Source organism: Rhinatrema bivittatum, chromosome 5, assembly GCF_901001135.1.
Source record: "Rhinatrema bivittatum chromosome 5, aRhiBiv1.1, whole genome shotgun sequence".
Classification (NCBI taxonomy): Eukaryota; Metazoa; Chordata; class Amphibia; order Gymnophiona; family Rhinatrematidae; genus Rhinatrema; species Rhinatrema bivittatum.
This window is the reverse complement of record NC_042619.1, coordinates 123,089,843-123,113,019: the sequence shown is the minus strand read 5'-3', so window position 1 is coordinate 123,113,019 and position 23,177 is coordinate 123,089,843. Positions and strand designations below refer to the sequence as shown.

The following is a 23,177-nucleotide window of genomic DNA, read 5'->3' as shown; positions in this document are numbered from 1 at the left end:
CCGTCCATAGTTGCATTTGAAGAGAATACTGGCAGGCTGAGGTCACTGCAGGGGTATATATATACTGTGACGTCAGTTTGCTCAGTCTCCATCTGCTGGTACAGGTGCATAACCCACTTGTTCTGGATTCATCTGACCATCCTAAAGAAAAGGAAATTCAGGTAAGTAGTAATTTTTCATTCGATACAGTACAGTTGAAAGATTATTGATGTGACTAACTGGGCAAAATAACTAGTTTTCAGCATATATTTTAAGTTTAATCTTATAAGAATCCAAGATTGAACATAAAGGACAGAGATAATGTTAAATAGAGTAGCTGATAACACTGATTTCTGTGGTACCCTGGCCTAAATATTGGACTCATATTCCTGAATTCTAACTTCCATATATTATATTTTTTGTTTGTTTTATGTAACTTTTTTTTCCCCTGTGCATTCAAGTGGACTAATACTTGACTCTAAGTGGTTGACACTTGGCTTCATTATAAAATGTAACGCTGGCTTCAGCTGAAGTACCTTTATACATTATGCAGATAGATGTCACTGTACATAACATATGACAGCTGACTTCTTAAAGTATACAAATAAAAAATGATCAAATGTTTTGTAGAGCTCTGTTAAAGACAATAAGATGCTGTTTGGATGACAAGTGCTATATTGAAAGGAAAGTCTGTGAAATCCAAATTAAGGCCTTAGCATGCTTACAGCATTTAAACATTGAACTTTTCTCTCAGGGTTCAGTATTATTGGCCTGGCAAATAACTGGTCCTAGATATGCATTTTAAAGCATTTTTTCATGTTTAATATGCTAGTAGTAAAAACCCGTCCCAGGACAGAGAAATACCGTGAAGTGTACTGTGAGATGGTAGAGAGCGAATTGACTATTCAGAGAGAGAGGGGGGGAGGGGGCAGCAGAGCTCAACTTCTGTGTGTGGGGGTAGAGAATGGGTTGGAGGATACAGGGAGAAAGTGGCGGAGCTGGCATGTGCGGAGGAACTGAAGAGCACAGGGAAAAACAATCCCATTCAGAGAGGGGCGGAGCTCAATTTGCATACAAGCTGTGCAGGGCAACTTTCCTCTTTATTATGGTCATATTTATACTGAGGGTAAAATGCCTTGTTTCCTTTATTATCCTCCATATGTTTTCTGAATATCAAATATACATAGCTGTAAAGAAGATGCTAAGTTGACAGTAGTGATCCATGGCTCAGTAGGTTTGGGTCAAGTCCAGCTGTTCCCCAGGTCTCTGAGTCTTGGGGTTGACCAGTATAGAGGGTACTATTGCTTAAGACATTTCATGATGCGTTTCATGGCTTGATCTAGTGAGCTTTACATGTGGAAAGGCTCTGAAAAAGTCATTAGCAAGTTGTCAGCCCAGTGGCAAATGCTGCGCACTGCCATGCTGAAGATACGGGTTTGATTCCGAGGCTGGCTGGGACCAGTGATGCAGTGGAAACAGTATTTACAGCCCCTGGGAGAGCAGTCCTGGTCTCCTTGCAGTGGAGCTCTAGTGCATTTATTTATTAGAGTTTGATCCCGCCTTATCATTGGTAGCTCAAGGCACATTCAAGTACTGTAGGTGTTTCCCTGTCCCCAGAGGGCTTACAGTCTAAAGAGTGAATTTTCAAAAGAATTATGCATGTAAAAGTAGCAAATATAGCAATTTTCAAAAGCTTATTTATGTGTGCAAAGTCTCTTAAAAATTCAGCCCTGTAAAGTGAATTTTTAAAGAATTTGCATGTGTAGCAGCAGTTTTCCAAAGCCCATTTATGCAAATAAAACCTTTTGAAAACTACCTCCTAAGTTTGTACTTGAGGCAGTGGAGGGTGAAGTGACTTGCCCAAGGTCATATGGGGAGAGTTGGTGGGATTTGAGCCCCAGCTTCCCTGGTTCTCGGCCTGCTGCACCAATCGCTAGACTACTGTTGCTGCAATAATTGGGCTAGGAGAATTAAAATAAGGCGAAAATCTCCGTGGGGGGTTGCACTGGTTTTGATCGATCCGTCCGCCCTAAGAATCAAGAGGAAACTGCTGAGCCCCAAAAAAATGCAATCTGCATAGAAGGCCAAGTGTTCTATTTTGAAGGTATGGTTTCAGCATTTTACTGGTAAGGCTTCATTGTATGGCTTGGGCTGCCATATTAATCGCAGACTAATAGCCCTTTTTTTTTTTTTTTTTTTTTTTTAAATTCTCTCCCTGGGCCGGAGTGCACATTTTCCCAGCACTCCTAGGCCTGATTTCAGATCCCTTGCGGTGTTGTGGCTTGAGCTTACAGCTGGACTGTTAAGGCCTTGTTCTGAAGTGATATAAAAACTGGAAGCAATTATAAAATTCTTTGTACCTGAGGCAATGGAGGATGAACACACAAACATAGATCGTGAGCCCTCTGGGGACAGGGGAATACCTTCACTATTTGAATGGAATCTGCTTTGAAGTGTCTGAAAGGCAGAATATAAATTGAAAAAAAATAAAAGCAAAAATATATAAAACCCATTATAAAAGAAAAGCTGTTAGAACACAGTTTATATATAACTAGTAGGAAAAGTCTGGCCAAGGACTGGAAAATCCCGTGACTTCTAGGATGTGTGGTAGGAGAGAGTGGGAGCTGAGCTTGGATGCACTGTGTGGTAGGAGAGAGTGGATTTGACAATTCAGAAAGAGAGGGAAGGTTGGAGTTCAGTTTCCATATGTGGTAATAAGAGAGTGACTTGGACAATATAGAGAGGGTGAGGCTGAGCTGGAACATATAGGGAGAAAAGGGGTGGAGATGGAGAATAAGTGTAAAGAGTGGGGCGAAGCTCAATTTGAGAACCGGCGATGCAGGCGCAGGGCAACGTTTCTCTTTATTATAATTAGATTGGTAAGCAGTAAAAGCAGATACATTTAGAATGTTTGGACACTTGAGTAAATTAGTTTCTATACTTTAGCACAATGAACAGGAAATATATGGTTCAAATTTGAACTTTCCTATCGAATGTCATATCTTAGAAAAGATTCTTATATAGCAGTGTGTTTTGGTTGCTTTTGCCCCTCATACTGCCTTCTCAGGTTTCTCTAAAGACTTCAGCTTACACCTCCATTTAAAACAGATGGTACACATTTAGGAAACCAGAATGTGTATTTGAGATCCACAGCTTGCTTTATATTTTTTCTGATTGGTTTCTGTTGATCATGTGATGACAAAGTATGATCCCATATGCTGCAGAACTCAGTGGGAGTGGCCTAGTGATTTAGAGGAATGGGCTAAGAACCAGGGAAACAAGATTCAAATCCCACTTCCCCTACAGATACTACCTTTATCTCCCATTGCCTCAGCTCCCAACTTGGTGAAGGGATTTATTGTACCTGAATTTGAATAATGCTGTGAGCCACCTTGAACTTTTGGAAAGGTACACTATAAACCACCAAATTATAATTGTATTTGTGAATGAATGTGGCTGCTTCCATTGGCTTAAGGGTTTGCTGGGGACAAATTAAATGACTTAAGAATAAAGTTTTTGTTGGGAAAAAAAGATTGTGGCTTGCCTTGTTTGTAGTCTGACTGGAGTACAATACATAGAATAGCCTGCTCTATTTTCAGCTCCAGTGTATTAAAATAAAAACTCCCTCTAGTATAGATAATGTTTCAGATACCTTTTGCCATCTGAAAGGACTTTTAGCCTTTTCTGTTGGGTTGTTTTCCATCATGATGATGCAGTACCTAGAATTAGGGAATTTGGGCTGTGTGAGGCAGTGCCCTAGGGGTTAAGGGGAGTATGTTCAATATGTGGGATCCTGCAGGGTATGTGGGGCTCAGAAGGTGTAACCAGAGACTGGGGGAATAAGAGCTGGGACCCAGGTGGGGATAACTAGACCAGGCTCAGGTCTCCAGGAGGAAGGCAGCTCCTGTAACATATCGCTGTCCAAACACTGAGCTGCGATGAAGCTGAACTGTAAGTAAAGAAAGTACACTTCTGAAGGGAAGACAGTCTGTTGTGTGATTTGTGAAGCTGTAATAAAGATAAATGTTTTAAGAGGCTAGAATCAGACTAGTTTGTCTCCAGGTCTGTGGGAATCTCTGCTTGTTGCCACATATGTTGTTATGCATGGGATTTTTTCTAAGGATTTAAAAAGAAAAAACCCAGCCTCCAAGAAAGTGTCTGGAATACAGAAAGAGTCATGAAGCGGACCTGTGGTTCTAAATATAGTACAGAACACGGGGCCTGTAGCTCTAAAACAAAGTGTAGGAGTTCACAGAGCATGGTAGCTTGTGAAAGGGTGTGGCTCAGAAGCTGCACTGAAGAATCCCCCCCAAGGTTTAAAAGTCTCAGGTAGAGAGGAAACTGTAAGTGGGTCTGGTTGCAGGGACAACAAGGAAGTGTTCAGTTTGTACCAGCTAATGGGAGAAGCCTGGCTGGTGGTAGATAGGGATTAAAAGTGATTTGTTAATTGTTATGCAGGCTTTTTTTTTTCCCCCCTTGGGAAAAAAGAAGAGGAAGGAACACTGGTGCAGCAGGTCTGTGCTGAATAGGGTGTGACCCTGGAAAAGCTGCCAAAGTGGGTTGTGATTGCGGTGAATGGAAATGGGACAAGGCCCTCTTCCAACAAGCAAGCTGCCCTGCAGGGAAGGTATGCAGCCATGAGAGAACCTGGAGTAGAGCAGCCAGGGTACTGCAGCACCAGAATGCAGGAAAGAGTATGACTGAAGAAAGCTGGCAAGCTTGGATCCAGAATCTCCAGGAGAGAGAAGTTACAAGAGCCTTGCAAGGAGTTGGTGGACCTGGGTTGAGCAAAAATGGAACCCGGAAGCACACTGGGCCGTGGTCAACTTCTATTTGGAGTGGAGCCTTGTGGCCTTGTCAAGAAGTAGAGACACAAAGTGCCCAGAGGGGGTACTACAGAGTGGCCAGAGGATGGCACTACAGGTGGTCCTGAGGTAGGTCTTGTAGAGTGCCCAAATACTACAGGGAGTCCAGAAACTGCTCCTGTAAGAAGCCCCGAGAAAGGGGGTGGTGAAGAACCCTGAGAGAGTGGTCACAGTCATGGAGAGGGCAGCACAGACTGCCCAGAAGGAGGCAGTAGTGAGAAGTTGGAAGTCGACGCTATAGGAGGTCCTGAGGAAGACTCTGGAGGGTGCCCAAACACAACCCGGGAGTTCAGAGACAACTCCATGAGAAGCCCAAAGAGAGAGAGGGCTCAGAAAGCCAAGCAAGAGATGCCATGGAGAGCCCAGAGGGCAGAGCTGCAGAGACTCCAGCAAGTGAAGTTGTTGAGGAGCCAGTGAGTGGCTAGAATGTACAAAGGTGGAATCTGTGGAGAGCCAGAGGGAGGTGCTGCAGAATTTACAAACAAACCATAGAGAGCCCAGAGGGAGGTGTTGTGGAGAACCTGGAGGAAGAGTCCATGTAGAGTCCAGAGGATGATGCTGTGGAGACTGCAGCAGCTGAACATACAGAAGAGCCAAGGAGGGGCTCTACATCGGTTACCAGATACCAGGAAGTGGGTTCAGCTGTTTAAAGAGGACCCAGTCGATCTATAAAGCTCCATTGGAGTGGAATTCGAACCCGGAGTCAGTAAAGGCCTTAGTTAAAGGACTGAGGATGTGCATTACACGAATGGCACACTGGGTGGGGGTCATGATGCTGTTGAGGGTAACCTTAAGAGATGTGGGTGAGCATGTCATTAGATCCCTGTTCCCAAGCTTAGCTGGTGGGAAGCCAGAGGAAGGAGCATGGGATGTCTTAGACTCTTCTGGATGGTATCCAGGAGGGAGTAGGAATGTTTGACCTGATGGGTCCAAGCTGAGGGTGGGGAGGGGTACGGGAGGCAATGCCCCTAGTATTCCTCTATTTATCTGCGCAGGACCAGGCTAAGATGCCTGGTCCACCTTAAATTCCTTAAGGAGAGTATGTTCTATGGCCAGGATGCTGTAGGGCTCAGAGGGTGTAACCAGAGACTGGGGAATAAGAGCTGGGATCCAGGTGGGGATGACAGACCAGGCCCAGGTCTCCAGGAGGAAGGCAGCTCCTGTAACATAACACTGTTCCAACACAGTTGAGATGAAGCTGAACTGTAAGTAGAGAGTACACTGTTCTGAAGGGAAGACAGTCTACTATTGTGTGATTGTGAAGCTGTAATAAAGATAAATGTTTTAAGAGAGGCTGGAATCAGACTAATTTGTCTCCAGGCCTGTGCGAATCACCATTTGTTCCTTCAGTCTGGTTGGAGGGAGGTAGAGAAATCCATAAAGAGGCTAATAAGTACCTCTGAAGTACTGATTAGTACATGGGTACAGTTTTAGGAGTTAGAGATCTGGGAAATACTGGCTAGAAAATTTTCTAGAGTGGTAAGACACATTTTTGAGTTCTTTCTCCTCTGATAATTTCCTTGCAAAGATGCTAGGAGTTTCCATGTTAAATACTCCAGATTTGTTTTGATCAAAACATTATTTTACATTTTCTGATTCACAGCTCCTGGTCTGGGGTGGGGGTGGGGGGGTGTCTCAACCATCACATTGTAGTGAAACCTAATGACCAAGAAATCAAGTCCAGAAAAGTAGGTGAATCTCATAGCATATTAAATGCTCAAATATAGCAGTGTACAAGTCCAGAAAGCATTAGTGAAATTATTTAACCTGATTCTACTTTCTACCCTTTTCCAAAGACATGGTCATATGGATTAATGTCAATCTATAAATAAATGAAAGTGGGTATCTATCTGTGTCAAACAGCAAAATGAATGGCCAAATTGTCTGGAACCAATATTACAGCCTTCTGCCTAGGACTCGGCCCATGGAACTCTGCCCTACAAGAAGTAAGAAACGTCAGACTACCTCAGATGCAGGAAACACTTCAAGACACCTGATCTTCCCTGATCAGCTTAAAGATCTCTACCCAGAATTTATCTTGGAATAGTCCTGTCTTAATCCTTCTGAATGCACTGAAACTGTTCAGTGCCCCCTCCCCCAGCTTAACGGTCTTGAATGCTGAACTCTATCTGCGATACCACCCTAGCCCCTCTCTCATTGTGTCCTAAATACTCACCATCTGTGTATGCCTAGTATGCAATTGATGTCTCAGATTTCACTGTTGTAATGATCTCTTATTAGCACCATTATTGTATTGATTTATGCTGTTATCTGCACTACCATTACTGTGTTCTTTACCACTAACATTGTCACCACCATTATTATATCTGCTCATACTGATCTATACTGTACACTTCCCTGAGCACCAGTTTGATGCAGTGATATATAAATCAGTAAATAAAATTAGCAACCTGTTTTCTGGTGTCTTTGACAAGAGTATTGTAGTTCTTAACAAATAAGTCTTCACAAAAGTCAGATTTACTTACAGACTCTGACTAGAACATAAGACTTTCTATAGTGGATCAGACCAAAGGTTCATCAAGCCCAATATCCTGTTTCCAACAGGGGCCAATGGCAGGATCCCAAGGATTAACAACTATGCTTTAAAAAAAAAAAAAAAAAGCCACCTTACTTGGAAGATTGTTTATATCTTTTATTGACTTTAAAAAAGATTTTGATTTATAGGTAGCATATTAACCTCAACCTTATACAACTGCAAACTGGAATTGTAGGAAAATCCTATCACACAGTTAAATTATGCATTCATCCATCAGCGGTAAGATAGAGAAATAACGGGGACAGATGCTTTCAGACAGGAATGAGGCATGAGACAGGATTGTAGTCTGAGCCCTGTCTACTTTAATATCTACATAAATGATCTTCCTCTGCTACTAGAAAGATCCTTAGCCCCAGGACTGAACTACATAACTTGGACATGAAATGCCTGGCATGTATAGATAATCTGATGCTTTTAACACTATCACTGAAAGTTTACAAGAGATTGTGCCTGCTCAAGACCTACAGCAAATCATGGGCCCAATGGGTGAATTTGGAAAAAAACAAAAATTATGATTTTCCAGGGGGGAAAACCCTAAAAAAAAATCTCATAAATTCAGTTTTTATCTAAATAGCCAAGAAGTAGAGTATACCTTAGACCAGGGGTGGCCAACTCTGGTTTTTTAGAGCTGCAAACCTGCCAGGTTTTCAGGTTATCCACAAAGAATATGCATGAGATGTGCATACAATGGAAGTAGTTTGTGATAATCTAACTTATACATTTTCATTGTGGATAGATATACTGAAAACCCAGCCTGTTTGTGACTGTGGAGGACTGGAGTTGGCCATCCCTGTCCTTGACTGTGCACACTTTGGATTGACTCATAAGTGCTTTTGGGTGGGTGAAACTGATTTTAAAGACACTATAAGAAAAAGCTCTAAGGGCTTTATATGCAATAAAGAAACCCTTGGCCATGTTCAAGCTTCAAGTAAAACTATTATTAATATTATTTGATAGCATCTTTCAAGCAGTCCTCTTATATGGGAGTGAAGTCTGGAGTCCCTTCTAAAACCAAAACCACAAAATCTCAATAGAAGTCCTGCAGTAGTGCAGACTCTGGCCACAGACCCACCCCCCCCCCCCCCCTCAACAGTAGGTACAGGGCAAAAGTAAGATGTTTCTCACTACCACTCTGTAAAATTGCACAAAACCCTTCCAAAAACACACTCACTGTACTGGGGCTTCTGGTCTTCTGTGAGTGCAGGAAGGCCAGCAAGGTCTGGCCCCTTCCACAGAGCTTGCTCATCCTTGTGGAATCACTGCAGGAGGCAATTCGGAAAAGTGGCAGCTGTCTGGTGGAGTGATTCTGTGTTCTAGTTCCCTCCCAAGCTGATCAGGTGGCAGGAGGAGGAGAGTAATAGTAGTGCCTTGGCTGCTTCCTCTGACATCTGGACTTAACTGCTCCTTTGAATAGCTGTACAGTTGCTGCCATGGTTCAATGCAGTAGTCCGGCCTGGGCGGCAGAGGATTAGGATGTGGTCTGAGGTGCTGCCACTGCTTCTCTGTTCTGCCGATCAGCACGAGGGGGAGGGATATGGAAGGAGGTTGGTGATTTGGAGGTCTGAATAAGGAATGGAGAGTTGTGTTTTTTTGAGGATGAATGGGTGTTACATGAGGGTTTGTGGGGGGTGTCTGGAAGAAGGAATAGGGAATAAAAGATGTGTGGAAGAGCTTCTAAGGGATGGATATGTGTGTATATGTATTAACAAAGGGTATGAGAGTGCACTTAGCATGGGGAGAGGAAAAGAGGACCAGGGGGTGGAGGAAAACAGAGCGAAGGATGGAGTGGTGGAAGTGGAGCTAGAACCAGGGGAGAGTCTCATTTTTCAAATGCCCCACCCTAAGATCCTAGAACCACCACCCTTTCTCCCTAATTGGTTCTTCAGTCTCTTCTCCATTCTTAAATATCTTCCCTCTGTATCTTCGATGTTTTCTCCTCTTTACTTCCTGGATCCTCCCTTTCTGTTGCTTAGATCATCTTTTCCTCTACCCTCTGCCCCTACCACATTCATAGTTGAGATCCTCGTCTTATAAAACTCCTCAAAGAACAAAACACTGGCTGAGCCTACAGCCTTGCCTGCCCGTGCTGTCCTGGATGCGGTAATGGATAAGACCTGGGAGTCGCCCTTCTTGGGGCTGCCAACGACCAGAAAGACCAATCTTAAATTCCGATTGAGAAAACCCCTTCTATGGCACAGTGCAACTACCCCATGCTTCTGTGGTCGTAGAGTCAGCCATGAAAAAGTCTAGACTGCACTCCACCTAGTAGGGCTGACTTCAGGAAGAAGGTCTTCCAGACAGCTATGCTTAACACCAAAATACAACATCAATTTTACGTAACGCGGTACCTGTATGAATGCAAATGGTCCCTCAAGTCACACTTCTCAGCTAGCACGCCTGACGTTGCGACCACTCAGGCCTGTGCTGATTTAGAAGGATTGCAGCACTTTCTTCATATAGTGTACGAGGTGTTTGACACATCAGCCCATTCCTCGGAAGCGGCTATTGCGGCCCAAAGAATAGCCTGGCTAGGGGCGAGTGCTATATGAGAGGATGTGCCTGAGAAATTAGTGGATCTTCCGTGCAAAAGGGACAAACTGCGAGAGACGGTCTCCCAGTTTAAGTAACAGAATGTGGCAGTCCTGTCCCTGGCCTCACTGGCTGAACAACAGCCCTCTGCTAAGAGGTACTACCCTGCCTACAGAAAATCGTATTGCCAGCGGTGTCCCTTCAGGACATAAGTACCTTACCGTCAACTGGTCCAAGAAAACAAAGAGGTAGGCGATCTATGATAGCCGTCAGGTAAACACAAGAATAGATGCCTTTATCTTTTCCAATTGTTTATTAAAGTAGAGACATGTATGTAAAAACGCCCGACTCGGGCCGAGTTTCGCAGCTCAACAGCTGCTGCCTCAGGGGCTTAAGCAATCCAAAATCTTCCATTGAGTTAAAGATTGTCATCAAGCAACAAAAACCTACATTTCTTGTATTCCGTCCTTCAATACGCATTCTCTACTTGTCTATGCCGAGTCGGGTGTTTTTACATACACGTCTCTACTTCAATAAACAATTGGAAAAGATAAAGGCATCTATTCTTGTGTTTACCTTACCGTCAACTGGCCTTCTAGCCACAAAGACAACAACCGCAGCAATCGCAGCCCAGGAACAGGCCAAAGGGCCAGTGTCAACAGAGGCAACCTCAGAGTAATAACCCAAAACCACAAAAAGGTTTTGAGGGACACTGGGCCACAGCTACCACTATTAGTGGGGGCGCAGGATTTCCCATTTTACACCTCTTGGGAAGCAATCACATTGGACTGTTCGGTTTTGAACATCATTCGTGAGGGGTGCTGACTAAATCTTAAGAGAAACCCTACTCTACTGCGGCTGGTTCCTTCTTAGAGGAACTACGCTCAGTTACACCAACTGCCAGAGGAGGTCAACGCCCTTCTTCATCAATGAGCAATTCAGGAGGTTAGTCCCCATCGGCAAAACATGGGGATTTACTCCCAATACTTCGTCATACCGAAAAAATCGGGAGGCCTCCGTCTGATTTTAGATCCTCAACAAGTTCATTCGGAAGGAAAAGTTCAAGATGACATCTCTCAAATCTAAGCTACCTTTCTTACAACCCAGTGATTGGATGTACTTGCTGGATCTCAAGGATGCTTACTCCCACTTTCCAATGTACCGTTCTTCATGATGCTACCTACATTTCCAGGTCAATGCACGTCATTACCATTACAAGGTGCTTCTCTTTGGACTATCAGCTGCTCCAAGAGTTTTCACAAAATGTTTAGCGGTAGTGGTGGCTCACCTGAGAAAGAGGGGGCTTTAGCTGTTCCCTTACCTAGATGATTGGCTCCTGGTGGCGGCAGACCCCACCATTCTTTGCACGCATCTATTAGATACTTAAAATTGCTTAGAAGGTCTGGGATTCATGATAAACTGGAAAAATCCAGCCTTCGACCAACTCAAACACTTCAGTTTCAGAGGAGCAAGCATCAACACAATAGTGGGAAGTTGTACCTTCTGGGAGAAAGAGCACAGAGGGTCTGTGCTCTATCTTCGCATTTAAGGAGCTGTGCGCTTCAAATCTTAACCCTTCTCAGACACATGACAGCAGCGATATATCTGGTCCCTCACATTCGACTGCATGTACACCGCCTGCAATGGGGGCTGAAGGCTCAATGGAAACAGTTTGTGCAGCTCTTGTCCAAGACTGTGAATCTCACACAGGCCATGAAACAGAAAGTTGCTTGGTGGTTGCACTCGTCTGTCCTTGCAATAGGAGCTCCATTCCATAACCTGGCTCATCAATTGATTCTTACCACAGATGCTTCAACCAAGGTTTGGGGAGCTCATTTGACGCATTGAAAGATGCAAGGCTTATGGTCGCCGGCAGAAAGGAACCAGCAAATAAACTTCTTGGAGTTAAGGGCAGTAATATATGCCCTCCACACATTCCATGACCACTTTTGGGGTAAAAGCATCATGGTCTACACAGACAACCAGGTGACCATATTCTATATAAACAAAGAAGGAGGGTTAGGGTCCTGGTTTCTGTGCAGGGAAGCAATTTGTATCATCCATACTGGTGACCTATCTTCCAGGGATTGTAAACACCAAAGTAGACAGACTCAGGATATTTCATCTGCATGAATGGGCTCTCAGCGAGAGTGTAGTGGACAACTTCTTCCAAACGTGGGGTCGTCCATGCACGGACCTCTTTGCAACAATATGCAAAAGGAAAGTTTGAGCCCTTTGTTCCGTCTACTGTTCTGACTCTATTATGTTTACTCACTAATACCGCTGATTTCCCGGACAATCCATAAATGCATTGCTGATGTCTCAGACCTCATCCTCATCGCCCTGGCATGACCGAAGCAACGTTGGTACGCCTATCTAGTTCAATTATCACACGCCCCTCCCATGTAATTGGGAGACAGTGAGGATCTCCCGACTCAGGAAGACCTTCTGCTTCTGCACCCCATGCACTCCTTGCTTCATCTCACCACCTGCATTTATCAACAGAAGTCCAGGACATTTTAGTCTCATCCAGGAAGTTCTCCTCAAGGAAAAACCATCAGGCAAGTGGGAGCGCTACACAAAATGGTGCCAAAATGGTCCTGCTCGCCTGAAGCCTTACTAGAATACCTGCATATGCTGTTTTCATCAGGGTTGCCGATGGCATCAGTCAGGGTTCATATCAGCGCTATTGTGACATCCATACAATGGCCTTACTGTGTCGCACCATCTGCTTTGGTAAACGCTTCATGAAGGGAATCTTAAGATTGAGGCCACCCATATCAAAACCTCCAGTCCTCTTGGACCTTAACCTGGTTTTGAAGCAGCTCATGGTCCTGCCCTTTGAACCCATGGATAATTGCCACATGAAGTATCTGACCTGGAAGGTAGTGTTCCTGGTTGCAGTCACTTCAGCACAAAGAGTCGGTGAGCTACAAGCCCTTGTGCACTATCCTCCTTATTTTCATTTTCACCACGTCAAGGTAACTTTATGAACTCATCCCTGTTTTTTGCCAAAAGTAATCTTGGCTTTCCACTTGAATCAAACCATCACGTTACCTACATTCTTCCTGAGACTACATAATGAAAGGGAAAAGATCCTTCACACCTTAGCCTGTAAAAGAGCTCTAGCTTACTACAAGCGGAGGATGCATGCAAACAATAGAACTTCTCAACTCTGCGTGTCTTTCAACTCAATGTCACCTGGCCAATTCATTCACTTTTGCTATTCAAGGCGTTCAGCAGACTTTCCAAACGCAGTAAAGGCGCATCAAGTGCGAGCAGTGGCTGCTTCAATTGTGCTTCTCTGCATGGTACCGTTGCTGGACATTTGCAAAGCAGCCACATGGTCATCTCTACATACAGTCACGTCTCACTACTGTCTTGACCAGCAGGCATCTTCAGAAGCAGCGCTGGGTACAGCATTGTTGTCCTATTCAACAAATTAAGAGGGCTGTCCACATCAGGGGTGGGTTGTGTACACAAACATCACCTATGGCTGCAAGAGATTGCTAGCCCACCCAAAGTGCAATGCATGCAAAACACAACCCTAAGCTGGGGACTCCCAGACAGCAGGGCTAATTCAGCCTGCTTATCGATTGGGGGGGGAAGCAAGTTTGCTTACTGTAAACAGTGTTTCCCCTAGATAGCAGGATGAATTGGCCATGCTAACCCGCCCATCTCTCTGGACAGCCTCTCCCTCCTTCGCTATGCTTAGCAAGCGTGATGGCGATCGCATGGGAAGACGTGCACAGTCGCACAGAGCCAAAGCTCTGTAATCTTTGAGAAAAGCTCTGCCGCCGGAGGACATTACAGACAGCATGGCTAATTCATCCTATCTATGGGAAACACTGTTTAAGGTAACTAAACTGCTTTTCTGACCCATAAAAGAAGAGAATAACTGTAAAAGAGCCTCATAAGACTTTTATTTGACTCGGAAACACATAAAAATTAACACAGTAGCACAATTTTTCACCATGTCTGTTGACTGCTCAAGAAAACTAGCCAAGTTAAAAATTTCCAATAGCACAGAAGAAACATCCAGCTATCATCTCTCTTCTTAGATGAGAAATAAAAACCTCAGGAAGGTTGAAGAGGTTTTAAATACATTCCTCTCTCATTTTAAATTTTTAGCCAGTTATTTAGGACCAATAAGAGGAGATCTGGAAAATTAGGTATACAAAGCTTAAGAGCCTTCCACATGCTCTCAAAAATTTCTAGCCTTTTGTATATAACAGCACTATATTTTACGGAAGAAACTTGAAAACTGGCGCCACCAGGTTCTTGGATTCCAAAGTTTTAACCTTCTCATCATGGCCCACAGTAACCAGTATCTGTCCCTCCTCATGCCCCATAGCAGCAGATATCTGGCCCTTCACCAGTTCTGCTGAAGAGAGAAGGTCCAAATCTCTTACTCACTGTTCTTTTCATTGTCACTATGGTCACCAAACATCCTCCAGCGTGACAGTAGCCGGTCTCTTCAGAGCAGACTTCCACGAGACCTCCGAAGTCTTCCTAAATTGAGACTCCCCCCCCACCCCCACAGCAGAAGTTGAGTGACACAAATCTGTCCCAGCCACAGCTGCAGCAGATGCTACCCTGTCTCTGGATTCCTGCACCATGGGTGGTTAAAAACAGTTTGGACAAGTTCCTGGAGGAAAAGTCCATTAACCATTATTTAAAATGAAGTTGCAGAAATCCACTGCTTATCCAAGAGATAAACAGCATAGAATGCATCTACCCCTTGGGTTCCTACCAGGTACTTGTGCCCTGGATTGGCCCCTGTTGGAAACAGGCTACTGGGCTTGATAGACCCTTGAGCTGACCCAGTATGGCAAGTCTTATGTTCTTATGAGGTGAGTGGCTGTTGGGACTTAAGGATATTTTAGCCTCTGACAGGTGCAGCACTGTCCTAGTGCTACCAGCAATGAGGAAATCTCCAGAGCACAAATGCTCCATAATTTGTGACAACAGCTGAGGAATAGCTCCTGTGAAGATGAAGGGGACGCTAAAGGACTTTGCACCCAACCTTTCCTCTTAACCATGCTTGGGAAAGGAAAACAAACAAAATTGTCCAGGGGAGACAGAGTATCTCAGTCAGCCTGGTTGTCCAATCCACAAACGTTGCTCTACCAGGGTGCTCCCAGGAGCATGTGGCCTTTTGAAGAGGAGGACCCAAAAAACAGCAGGGTAGGCGATCCAGTGAAACCGTAGGTAAGCAACAAAAAGGGATGCCACAAGAGTGTCTTTCTCAAATTTAATCAAGGAGACGTAAAAAATTTATTGCCCGACTCTGGCCGAGTTTCGCCACATGTGGTGGCTGCCTCAGGGGCTGAATAATCTGAAAACAGTGTTCAAGCGATGGTCTGGATAGAGTCAACAATAAAAATTCATATCTCATGAATACGCCAACAGTGTACGTCTCCTCTGGATGAACAGTTCATCCAGAGGAGACGTACACTGTCGGGCAATAAATTTTTTACGTCTCCTTGATTAAATTTGAGAAAGACACTCTTGTGGCATCCCTTTTTGTTGCTTACCTTTTGAAGAGGAGACCAGGTGCCGATCAATGATGTTTGCACTGGCGTCTTTCAAGGCCAACCCCCACACGCCAAGAGGGGGTTTCCAGAACGAGGGACAGCAGAGTGGCAGAATGAAGCTTTCCTCTTTATCCCTTACATGGACATTGTTGAAAATCCAAAAACATATTCATAAATCTAAACCCCTTCCCCAGGAGCACTTAAGCTCGGTTCGGTAAGCTTGTGCGCAAACAGCATATGTGCACAAATTTTACCTGCAGATCAGGTGGCAATTTTTATAACAAATCCTTTCCATTGATAAAGCACCCACCGTATTACTCCTGGAAAGGCCTTTGAAAGTTACCCTCTCTGCGTGTTACTTGTGCAGCGAGTTGTCATGCCAGTAAAACTTCCTGAATCTGTTAGGTGATTTTTATTTATTTTTTTTTTTTAGGTGTCTTAGCTCTTTCATTACTGAAGACATTGGAATAAGGCAGTTAACCTCCCTGGGTTTCTGTTTACTTCTGGGTGCAGCAGAATGACAGTACCATTGCTCCTCCTCCCATCTCTCATTCAGAAACTGTTGTACATTTGATTCTAAAGCATCATGCGGATCCTGCTGGAGAATAAGTTCATTAGAAAATGAGAATGATTAAGTCATTTATAGCTAACTCCAGTTTTTCCTTTTAGGTGGTGGATTTATTTTCCTTATGCGGTTAGATTGTTTGGTTTATATCTTTCCTCTTTTTCATATTTCTTAGAATCAAATTAAGTTTCATAAGGGTAAAAAAAAGTATTAATCTAAATTTATTTATTTATTTAGACATTTTATATACTGTCATTCCATGTATAGATCACAATAGTTTACAATAAATAAAGTAAAATTATTGGTATCATGGTAAAAATTGTACATTTTTTTTCTATTTTGGCTGATGCAGTAAGTTGGTAGTGAGAGCTTTTTTCTGAAAGAGCAGTGCCTCAGAATTAATTGTACACCACTTTTATTTTCACTTTTTTTTTGCAAGGCTTGAGTTTGAAGATGCTGATTTTCCTCCTCTGTGTGAGAGGCTAAGAGCATCAGTTAATGTAAGAGAGCAGGCCTGGAAGACATGGGAAAAAGTCTCCACCATGGATGGAATCTTCGTAAGTATTTGGATTTTTTTTTTTAGTGGTGATCGGTGGTACTCAGAGGGCATGAACATGGACCGCTTTCTTTGCACCGAATACTAGAAATGGAGACAAATGTAAAAAAAAAAAAATCATGTATTTTTCACTTTTAGGGGGAGAGAAGATTTTGTAAGGAAGGATTTTTGTGTAAGATGGTCAGAAAGGTTGGACGTCATTAGCAATAGTAGTGGGTAATAGCCTTGTTTGGGATGTTCCCTCCTGAAAGCTGTCCTCTGCCTGCTCAGAGTAGCTTTATTCAGACCTATTCATGCATTTATTTGGGTCATGTGAATGGCTTAGATTTGGGTTAGTGTCCAGTAGGTTTCTGCACCTGTATTTTTTTTTCCCCCTTTGGTAACTTTGTATGTCTTGTCTTGTTATAAATCTCATGGTCTGTGATCAGAGGTGAAAAAATATTTAGAGAACGCAAATGCAAGCTGAAATTGGTAGGCATCAGGGCAAACTTTTTTTTTTTCTTCAATGTTTTTTGGGTTTGCTTTCTTGCTCATTTTGTCCTTATCTTGGGATATTTTTAATATTTTTTTTCACTCTGTACTCCCCTTTCTCTGCCTTCTCTCCTTATTCTTTTCCCTCCTCACCAATCTTGCCTTTTCAGTGTTGGCAAGGAGCAGCCCCAGGCTGCAACAGCTCCCTTCAGGCTCAGTCCAGCCACAGAGGCTTCTCTTTGATCTTGGCCCGCCAAAGTGACTCTAGCTTCCTCTGGGCTGGGCTGACAGCAGCGGCTTTTTTTTAAGGTCTGGAATGGGCCCAGCCTCTCTGGCTTTCCTTGGGTTCAGGCCAGCCATGGACACAGTGGGCTTGGTCTGGGTCTGCTACAACGGCAGTACCTCTGCCTTGGATGATGACAAGCACCAGTTATTAGGCTCCTAGAAATCTTTTCTCTTATTTATGGTGCATTGTACATCTATTCAACTGTGCACATTCGTTGTGCTTTATAAATAAGAGTTGTGAAATAGGAAAAGGCTCCAAATGGTATACAAATGCTGTGTTCACAGTAGGTGTCTAGCGGCAAATAAATGAGGAGAATTAAGACTGATTTATTGAGTTTAGACTATGCATTTATTTTGTCTCTGTTGTCTGATTCCATATTCAATACAAAGGTTGGCATCTCTGGTCCAGCAGCTCTTTCTCTGTGCTCACCTTTCTTCTTTGTTTCACTCATGTTTCCAGATATTGTCCTTTTTATTCCTTTTTAGTATTTATTGATTTTTAATATAATTACAAGAATTCCTAGCTTGGAAATCGGCAATTAAAAGGAAATAAAACACACCAAGCACATATCATAAAAGGCATATAATCCAAAATCACTAAATCGAATCCACAATGATAGATAATCTAATACACCATTCTCCAAAAGAGGGCAAAGAACATGGCGCACATAGGTAACATGCAGGCTTACTAATATGCATCACCCTGTACAGGAGCTTGTGGGCTAAAAATAGCCTCTCCCTTTGGTCGTCAGCTGCATATTTACAAAGATATTTCAAGTAAAAAGAGCCCTCAATCTGCAGCACTCTAGGCCTATATAATAGGAAGGCCTGCAATTTTTCAATGTCATCCTCCCAGACCACTCTCTGCTTTCCTCTGTCATGCCTTCCGTATTACATTGGCTAATTTGCCACCAGAACCTATTGAATACATGACCAGCAAATCTCATTTCCTTTTGGCCAGGTCTTCTACCAATTCTCGTCCACCTCCCATTGCAGAAGCATACACTGTTGGCAGAAAAAGTCATCTTGAGCCACCCAATCTGCCTGTTTGTACTAAGATCGCTTTTTGTGTATCTCAATCAGTCTTTATCATTTACCTTCCCAATTAAAAAAAATAACAAACCGCAGCCACAATTGTTATTAATTACGTAAAAGAACATAAAACAATTTAAATAGAGACACAAAGTAAGATACAACCACTAAAAACAGAAAAGTTAAAACCTTTCAAAATATAAATAAAATCCTTCCTAATATAAGTAAATAAAATACAGCTCATCCGGGCCGGCCTGTTGACTTGGTGGTAGTGCTGAATACTGCCATGTGGAAGGTCTCTGGTTTGATCCCTGATGTTGGTTGGGGATACTGCGGAGGGTGGGGGAGGGGGAGTCATTAAGGACTCCACCTGGTGACTGGATTTTTAGAGCCCATGATACAGGGTTCTGGAAGGAGCTCTGGTGCTTGGCTCCTGCCATTGCAGCAACGGCCAAACAAGGAACAGTGGGAGGGTGTATTAAACTAGGGGGGAAAATCTGCAGGTAGTAGTGAATGAAGACGCATGGTGCCAGAAACCCAGCAGTGGTTTTGATTTGAAGTGGAACAAAATGGAGGAACTACCAGGCCAAAAACAAAAGTACAGTCCATCCAATAAAAGTCTATTGGAAGAGCCATGTTTTGACAATTTTGCAAAGGTTAAATAACTGACTATTAACTGAGCAAACTATTGTGGTTGCCATATTAGTTCATGCTCTTTATCTCTCTCTCTATCCTTCGTGCCTTCCTTTTTGCCCTCTCTTCCTCTTCCACCTTTATTTGTACTGTGGTACTGTGCCAGTGTTATTATTTATTTATTTATGGATTTTTATATACCGGGAGTTCCTGTATACAATACATATCGCTCCGGTTCACAGTTAAACGGTAATAACTACTGCCGTGTGGCAGTTTACATGGAACAAATCAGAACTTGATCTAATAAGAATAAGCGAACCAACTAACTAGTTTCAACTTTTAAACAAAAAAAGATAAAAAATAAATAAAAAGGCAATATAAATCTTAATTAAAATAAATAGTGCAGAGAATAATACATTAGAACCAAAGGACAGGGTTGTTATGGGTTGTTATATAAGTTAGTTCTTAGCTCTCTGGGAATGCTTGCAGGAAGAGCCAAGTCTTTAATTTTGCCTTAAAAGTGGTATGGCACGACTCCAGGCGGAGGTCTGGTGGTAGGGAATTCCAGAGGGACGGTCCCGCGGTTGATAGAGCGCGTTTTCTCAGCGAGGATTTTGCGGGCTGAGTAATCATTCTGTTTTGGTATGCACTTCTAGTCGGCTTGTCCGAAGTATGTAGTTGCAGCTTGAAGGTTAAGTTGAGTGGGGATATGCTATGAAGGGCCTTATGCATCATCATGCTGCTTTTGAACTGTATCCTGTATTTAATGGGGAGCCAGTGAAGGTGCTGGAGGATCGGGGTGATGTGGTCTCTTTTTTTGGCGTTGGTGAGAATTCTTGCTGTGGCATTCAGCACCATCTGGAGGGGTTTGGTAGAGCATGCAGGAAGTCCCAGCAGAAGTGAATTGCAATAGTCTAGTTTCGGGAGAATGATGGCTTGGAGTACTGTGCGGAAGTCTCTGTAGCGTAGAAGTGGCTTTAGTTTCTTTAAAACTTGTAATTTAAAGAAGCATTCTTTGGTGGTGGTGTTGACGAATTTATTGAGGTTGAATCTGTCATCTAATATCACACCCAGATCTCTGTGTTCCAGCAAGTGCAGCATGGAGGGAACCATACTGGAAGCGCTTCTCTCTCAAGTGCTGTTGCTCCACTCCATCTCCTGTGGCCTATTGGTTAGTGGCCTGCTGAGAAACCAATACGCTTCAGGAGTAGAAGGATGCAGCAGTACTGCCTGCCTGCTCCTCTGTTCTGCGGTCTCTCTCACACCAGTTGCCAGTGGTGAGCTTGAAGGTTTTGTCCTTGTCTGCGCTGCTAACGTACAGTCCCTCTTACTAGGCTGGATAGGGTCTTGCATTCTCCTAAACAGCATTCTGGATTCATGAATTCCATTTTAGTATTCACACATTTCTTTTACTTTTAGAATTGCTTTCCGCTTGCATTCTGATAGTTGGGTAAAGTAATGTGTGTGTGTTCTCTTGCATGCGCAGAAATAAAGGTGGTGTATTGCTCTTGACCTGTACTTCCGTGCATTACTTGTATGTAATCTTATGCGTTCCTTGAAGTCTGATGACAAGGCACAGTATCGTAAGTTGCCAGTAGCTCTGCATGATATAATTCTGTTTTCCCCCCTCTCTTTCTGTAGGATGGATATATCGAAAAGAAAAAAGAGCTTCTAGGAATCTGCATCTTCATTGCAGCAGTAGATCTGGATGAGATGACTTTCACGTTCACTGAGCTGCAGAAGAGTATCAATATTAGGTAGGACTGGCAGTATACTGAGGTGCTTGGCCAGTTAAATAAGGTGTCTCCTATGATTTGCTGCTTAGCCTGTGCATGTAATGTTTGGCTCACAGCATCACTTCCTCCCACCTTTGTCCATCTGGTTACAGGATCATAAGAACAGCCCTGTCCACATCCATGTGAACGGCTGTAATATTTATTTCCTGCATAGCTGCTTTGGTATAGATTTCTATTTCTTTTGGGTCTGATTCAGTTTAGCAGATTTGTGCCTCGGTTTTGCATTGGTTGAATGAAATTCAGAAATTCACTGGGGCAAAATGTTCTTCTGCTTTTGTCTCCTCCCACCCGTTTTTCACCGTCTTTATGCTGTTTTTTCTCTCCCCTTCCCCACACCACCCCCAAGATGGCTCCCCCATTACAGCTCTGGTTTCCTTGCTGTGGGAGGACGGGATGGGAAGTCTCTTCTGAGCCTGAGCCCAACAGCGTCGCTCTTGAGCCAGTAGGGATTGTGCGAGCTGCACAACGTGCCCGCATCCTGCTGCCCCAACCGGGAGGAGACCTGAACCTGAATGGGCTGTGCCACACTGTAACCAGGTCACAGCCAAGCCACATCTGCTTGTAACTGCATAACATCTCTCTGATAAACTATGGCATGATCTAAAAAAAAAAAAAAAAACCCAAACAAAAACCAGTCCGTTCTGAAAGGGTGGGAAAATGAAAAGCCATTGCGGTTCTGAATATAGTGCTTAGTTAACCCCCTGTAGCAGCACCTTTCCCTTGAGTCTATGTTGTTGCACCCTCCTTTAGAAGTCTTTCTCATTTTCTTTTGAGGTCAGCCTGGCAGGCTTGATCATCTCTGCTGGCAAAGGTGCCATAATTAAATCTGGCTCCCACCCCCATAAAATTTTCTTTCTCCTAGGAAAAATACCAGCACTTACGGACAGCTTTTAGTATGTATAACCACAGTTTAGCTTCTTGGTCTATTTTTAAAAATATTTTAATATCCTTTTGAGGGTGAGAGCCCAAAACGCAGCCCCTTACTCCAGATGTGCTCTGACAAATGCCTGATACAGGGGAAGCAGGACCACTTTTTGTCCTGCTTCCTCCCGCTGTGATTTCAGGCATGCTGACCTGCACTAAGCTACAGCTGCTCGGCTTTGTGCATTTACCTCAATTTTACCAGTTCTTATATCCAAAATGGTTTTCCAGGATAGCATTTTTAAGTCCGTCCACGTTCAAAGTACATTGTAATTATCTGTCCTTGGGTTCCAAATGCCTTACCATATATTTATCCAGATTCTCATTTGCAACTTCTCTACTTGTTTGTTCAAGCTAATTATAGCTGTCTATGAAATTGATCAGTTCTGCAGAGTTTTTACAATGAGATAGCTGGTTGCTGCTTACCTCAATTAATAGCATTCAACCAACATATCATGTTGCCTCTTTTTCCAGTGAGACCAGACTGGACAAGTGGGTTACGCATGCCAACCAGCAGATGGAGATAGAGAACAGGCTCGCTGATGTCACTCTTTCTATACCTCTATGCTGACACTAGCCTGCCAGTATTCTCTGTCTCCAGCAGATAGTGGACAAGCTTCCAGCGCTGGAAGCGAAGGCCTGGTTAGGCTGGGTGAAAAATTCTGGTGCACAGCTCCTGAGGTGACAGATGAATTCTCCCTCCCTTAGTTAAGCATAGCGCTAAACTAAAGATGTCTGTGTAGCTGCCAGTTCCTGAGGTGACAGCTTCAGGCTCCCTCCCTTGGTGAACACTGCCAGAGACAAGACGGCTACCAGTTTGAGTTCTTGGTTCCTTCTCTTTCCTCCTCCCCTCCTCCCTACTCCTGCTCTACTCTCCTTGAGTATTCAGATCCAATTCAAGTCCAAAGCTTTCTGCATCCTCCTTCAGTGGAGAGCTCCAGGTCAGAGGGTTTTCCAGAGGGACTGATAGTTTTTCCATTCTCTTCCTGTCTTCCTTGCTCTCAGGATGTATTTGCTACTTCCCCTTTTTCTAGCTGCAGCAGTGAAGTTTAAAACAAAACAAAAAAAAGACCACACACAAAGGAGAATGCTGGCTATTCAGTGGCTAGAGATTCATGGTAACTGGATAGGGGGGCTGCCCTTTATTTGGGAGTAGACCTGCGTGTGTACCTGGTTTGGGCATTTTGGGCTGCAAGCAGTGATAGAAGGGGAGTGATGGTGTGGGGGAATGTAAAGTCCACACGTTGCACAGCTTAGCACAGTGTCTCTGAAGGTGTGCTCTGAATGCTGCAGGAAGAGGGAATGATATGGGTAAGTCTTTCAGCAGGGGTTCTGCAACTGGCAGTGGTTTTTTTTCCCCTGTTAGACTGCAGGTAATGGCTGGGGACACCAGTGGCTGTTTTGAAATGGTGTGATAATAGCAGGCACCGGTCAGTGATTTGGTGCTGTCT

General features: G+C 43.6%; 1 protein-coding gene across 2 annotated transcripts in view; it reads left to right on the top strand.

Moving 5' to 3' along the window:
- The window catches only part of RB1 (RB transcriptional corepressor 1), a 483,267-nt gene that overhangs the window by 7,550 nt on the left and 452,540 nt on the right, over positions 1-23,177 (top strand). For both annotated transcript variants that reach the window (XM_029602868.1, XM_029602867.1), the window contains exons 2-3: positions 16,472-16,589; positions 20,651-20,766. In XM_029602868.1, coding sequence (XP_029458728.1) covers positions 16,472-16,589; positions 20,651-20,766 — 234 coding nt within the window. The remainder of the gene's footprint in view (positions 1-16,471; positions 16,590-20,650; positions 20,767-23,177) is intronic.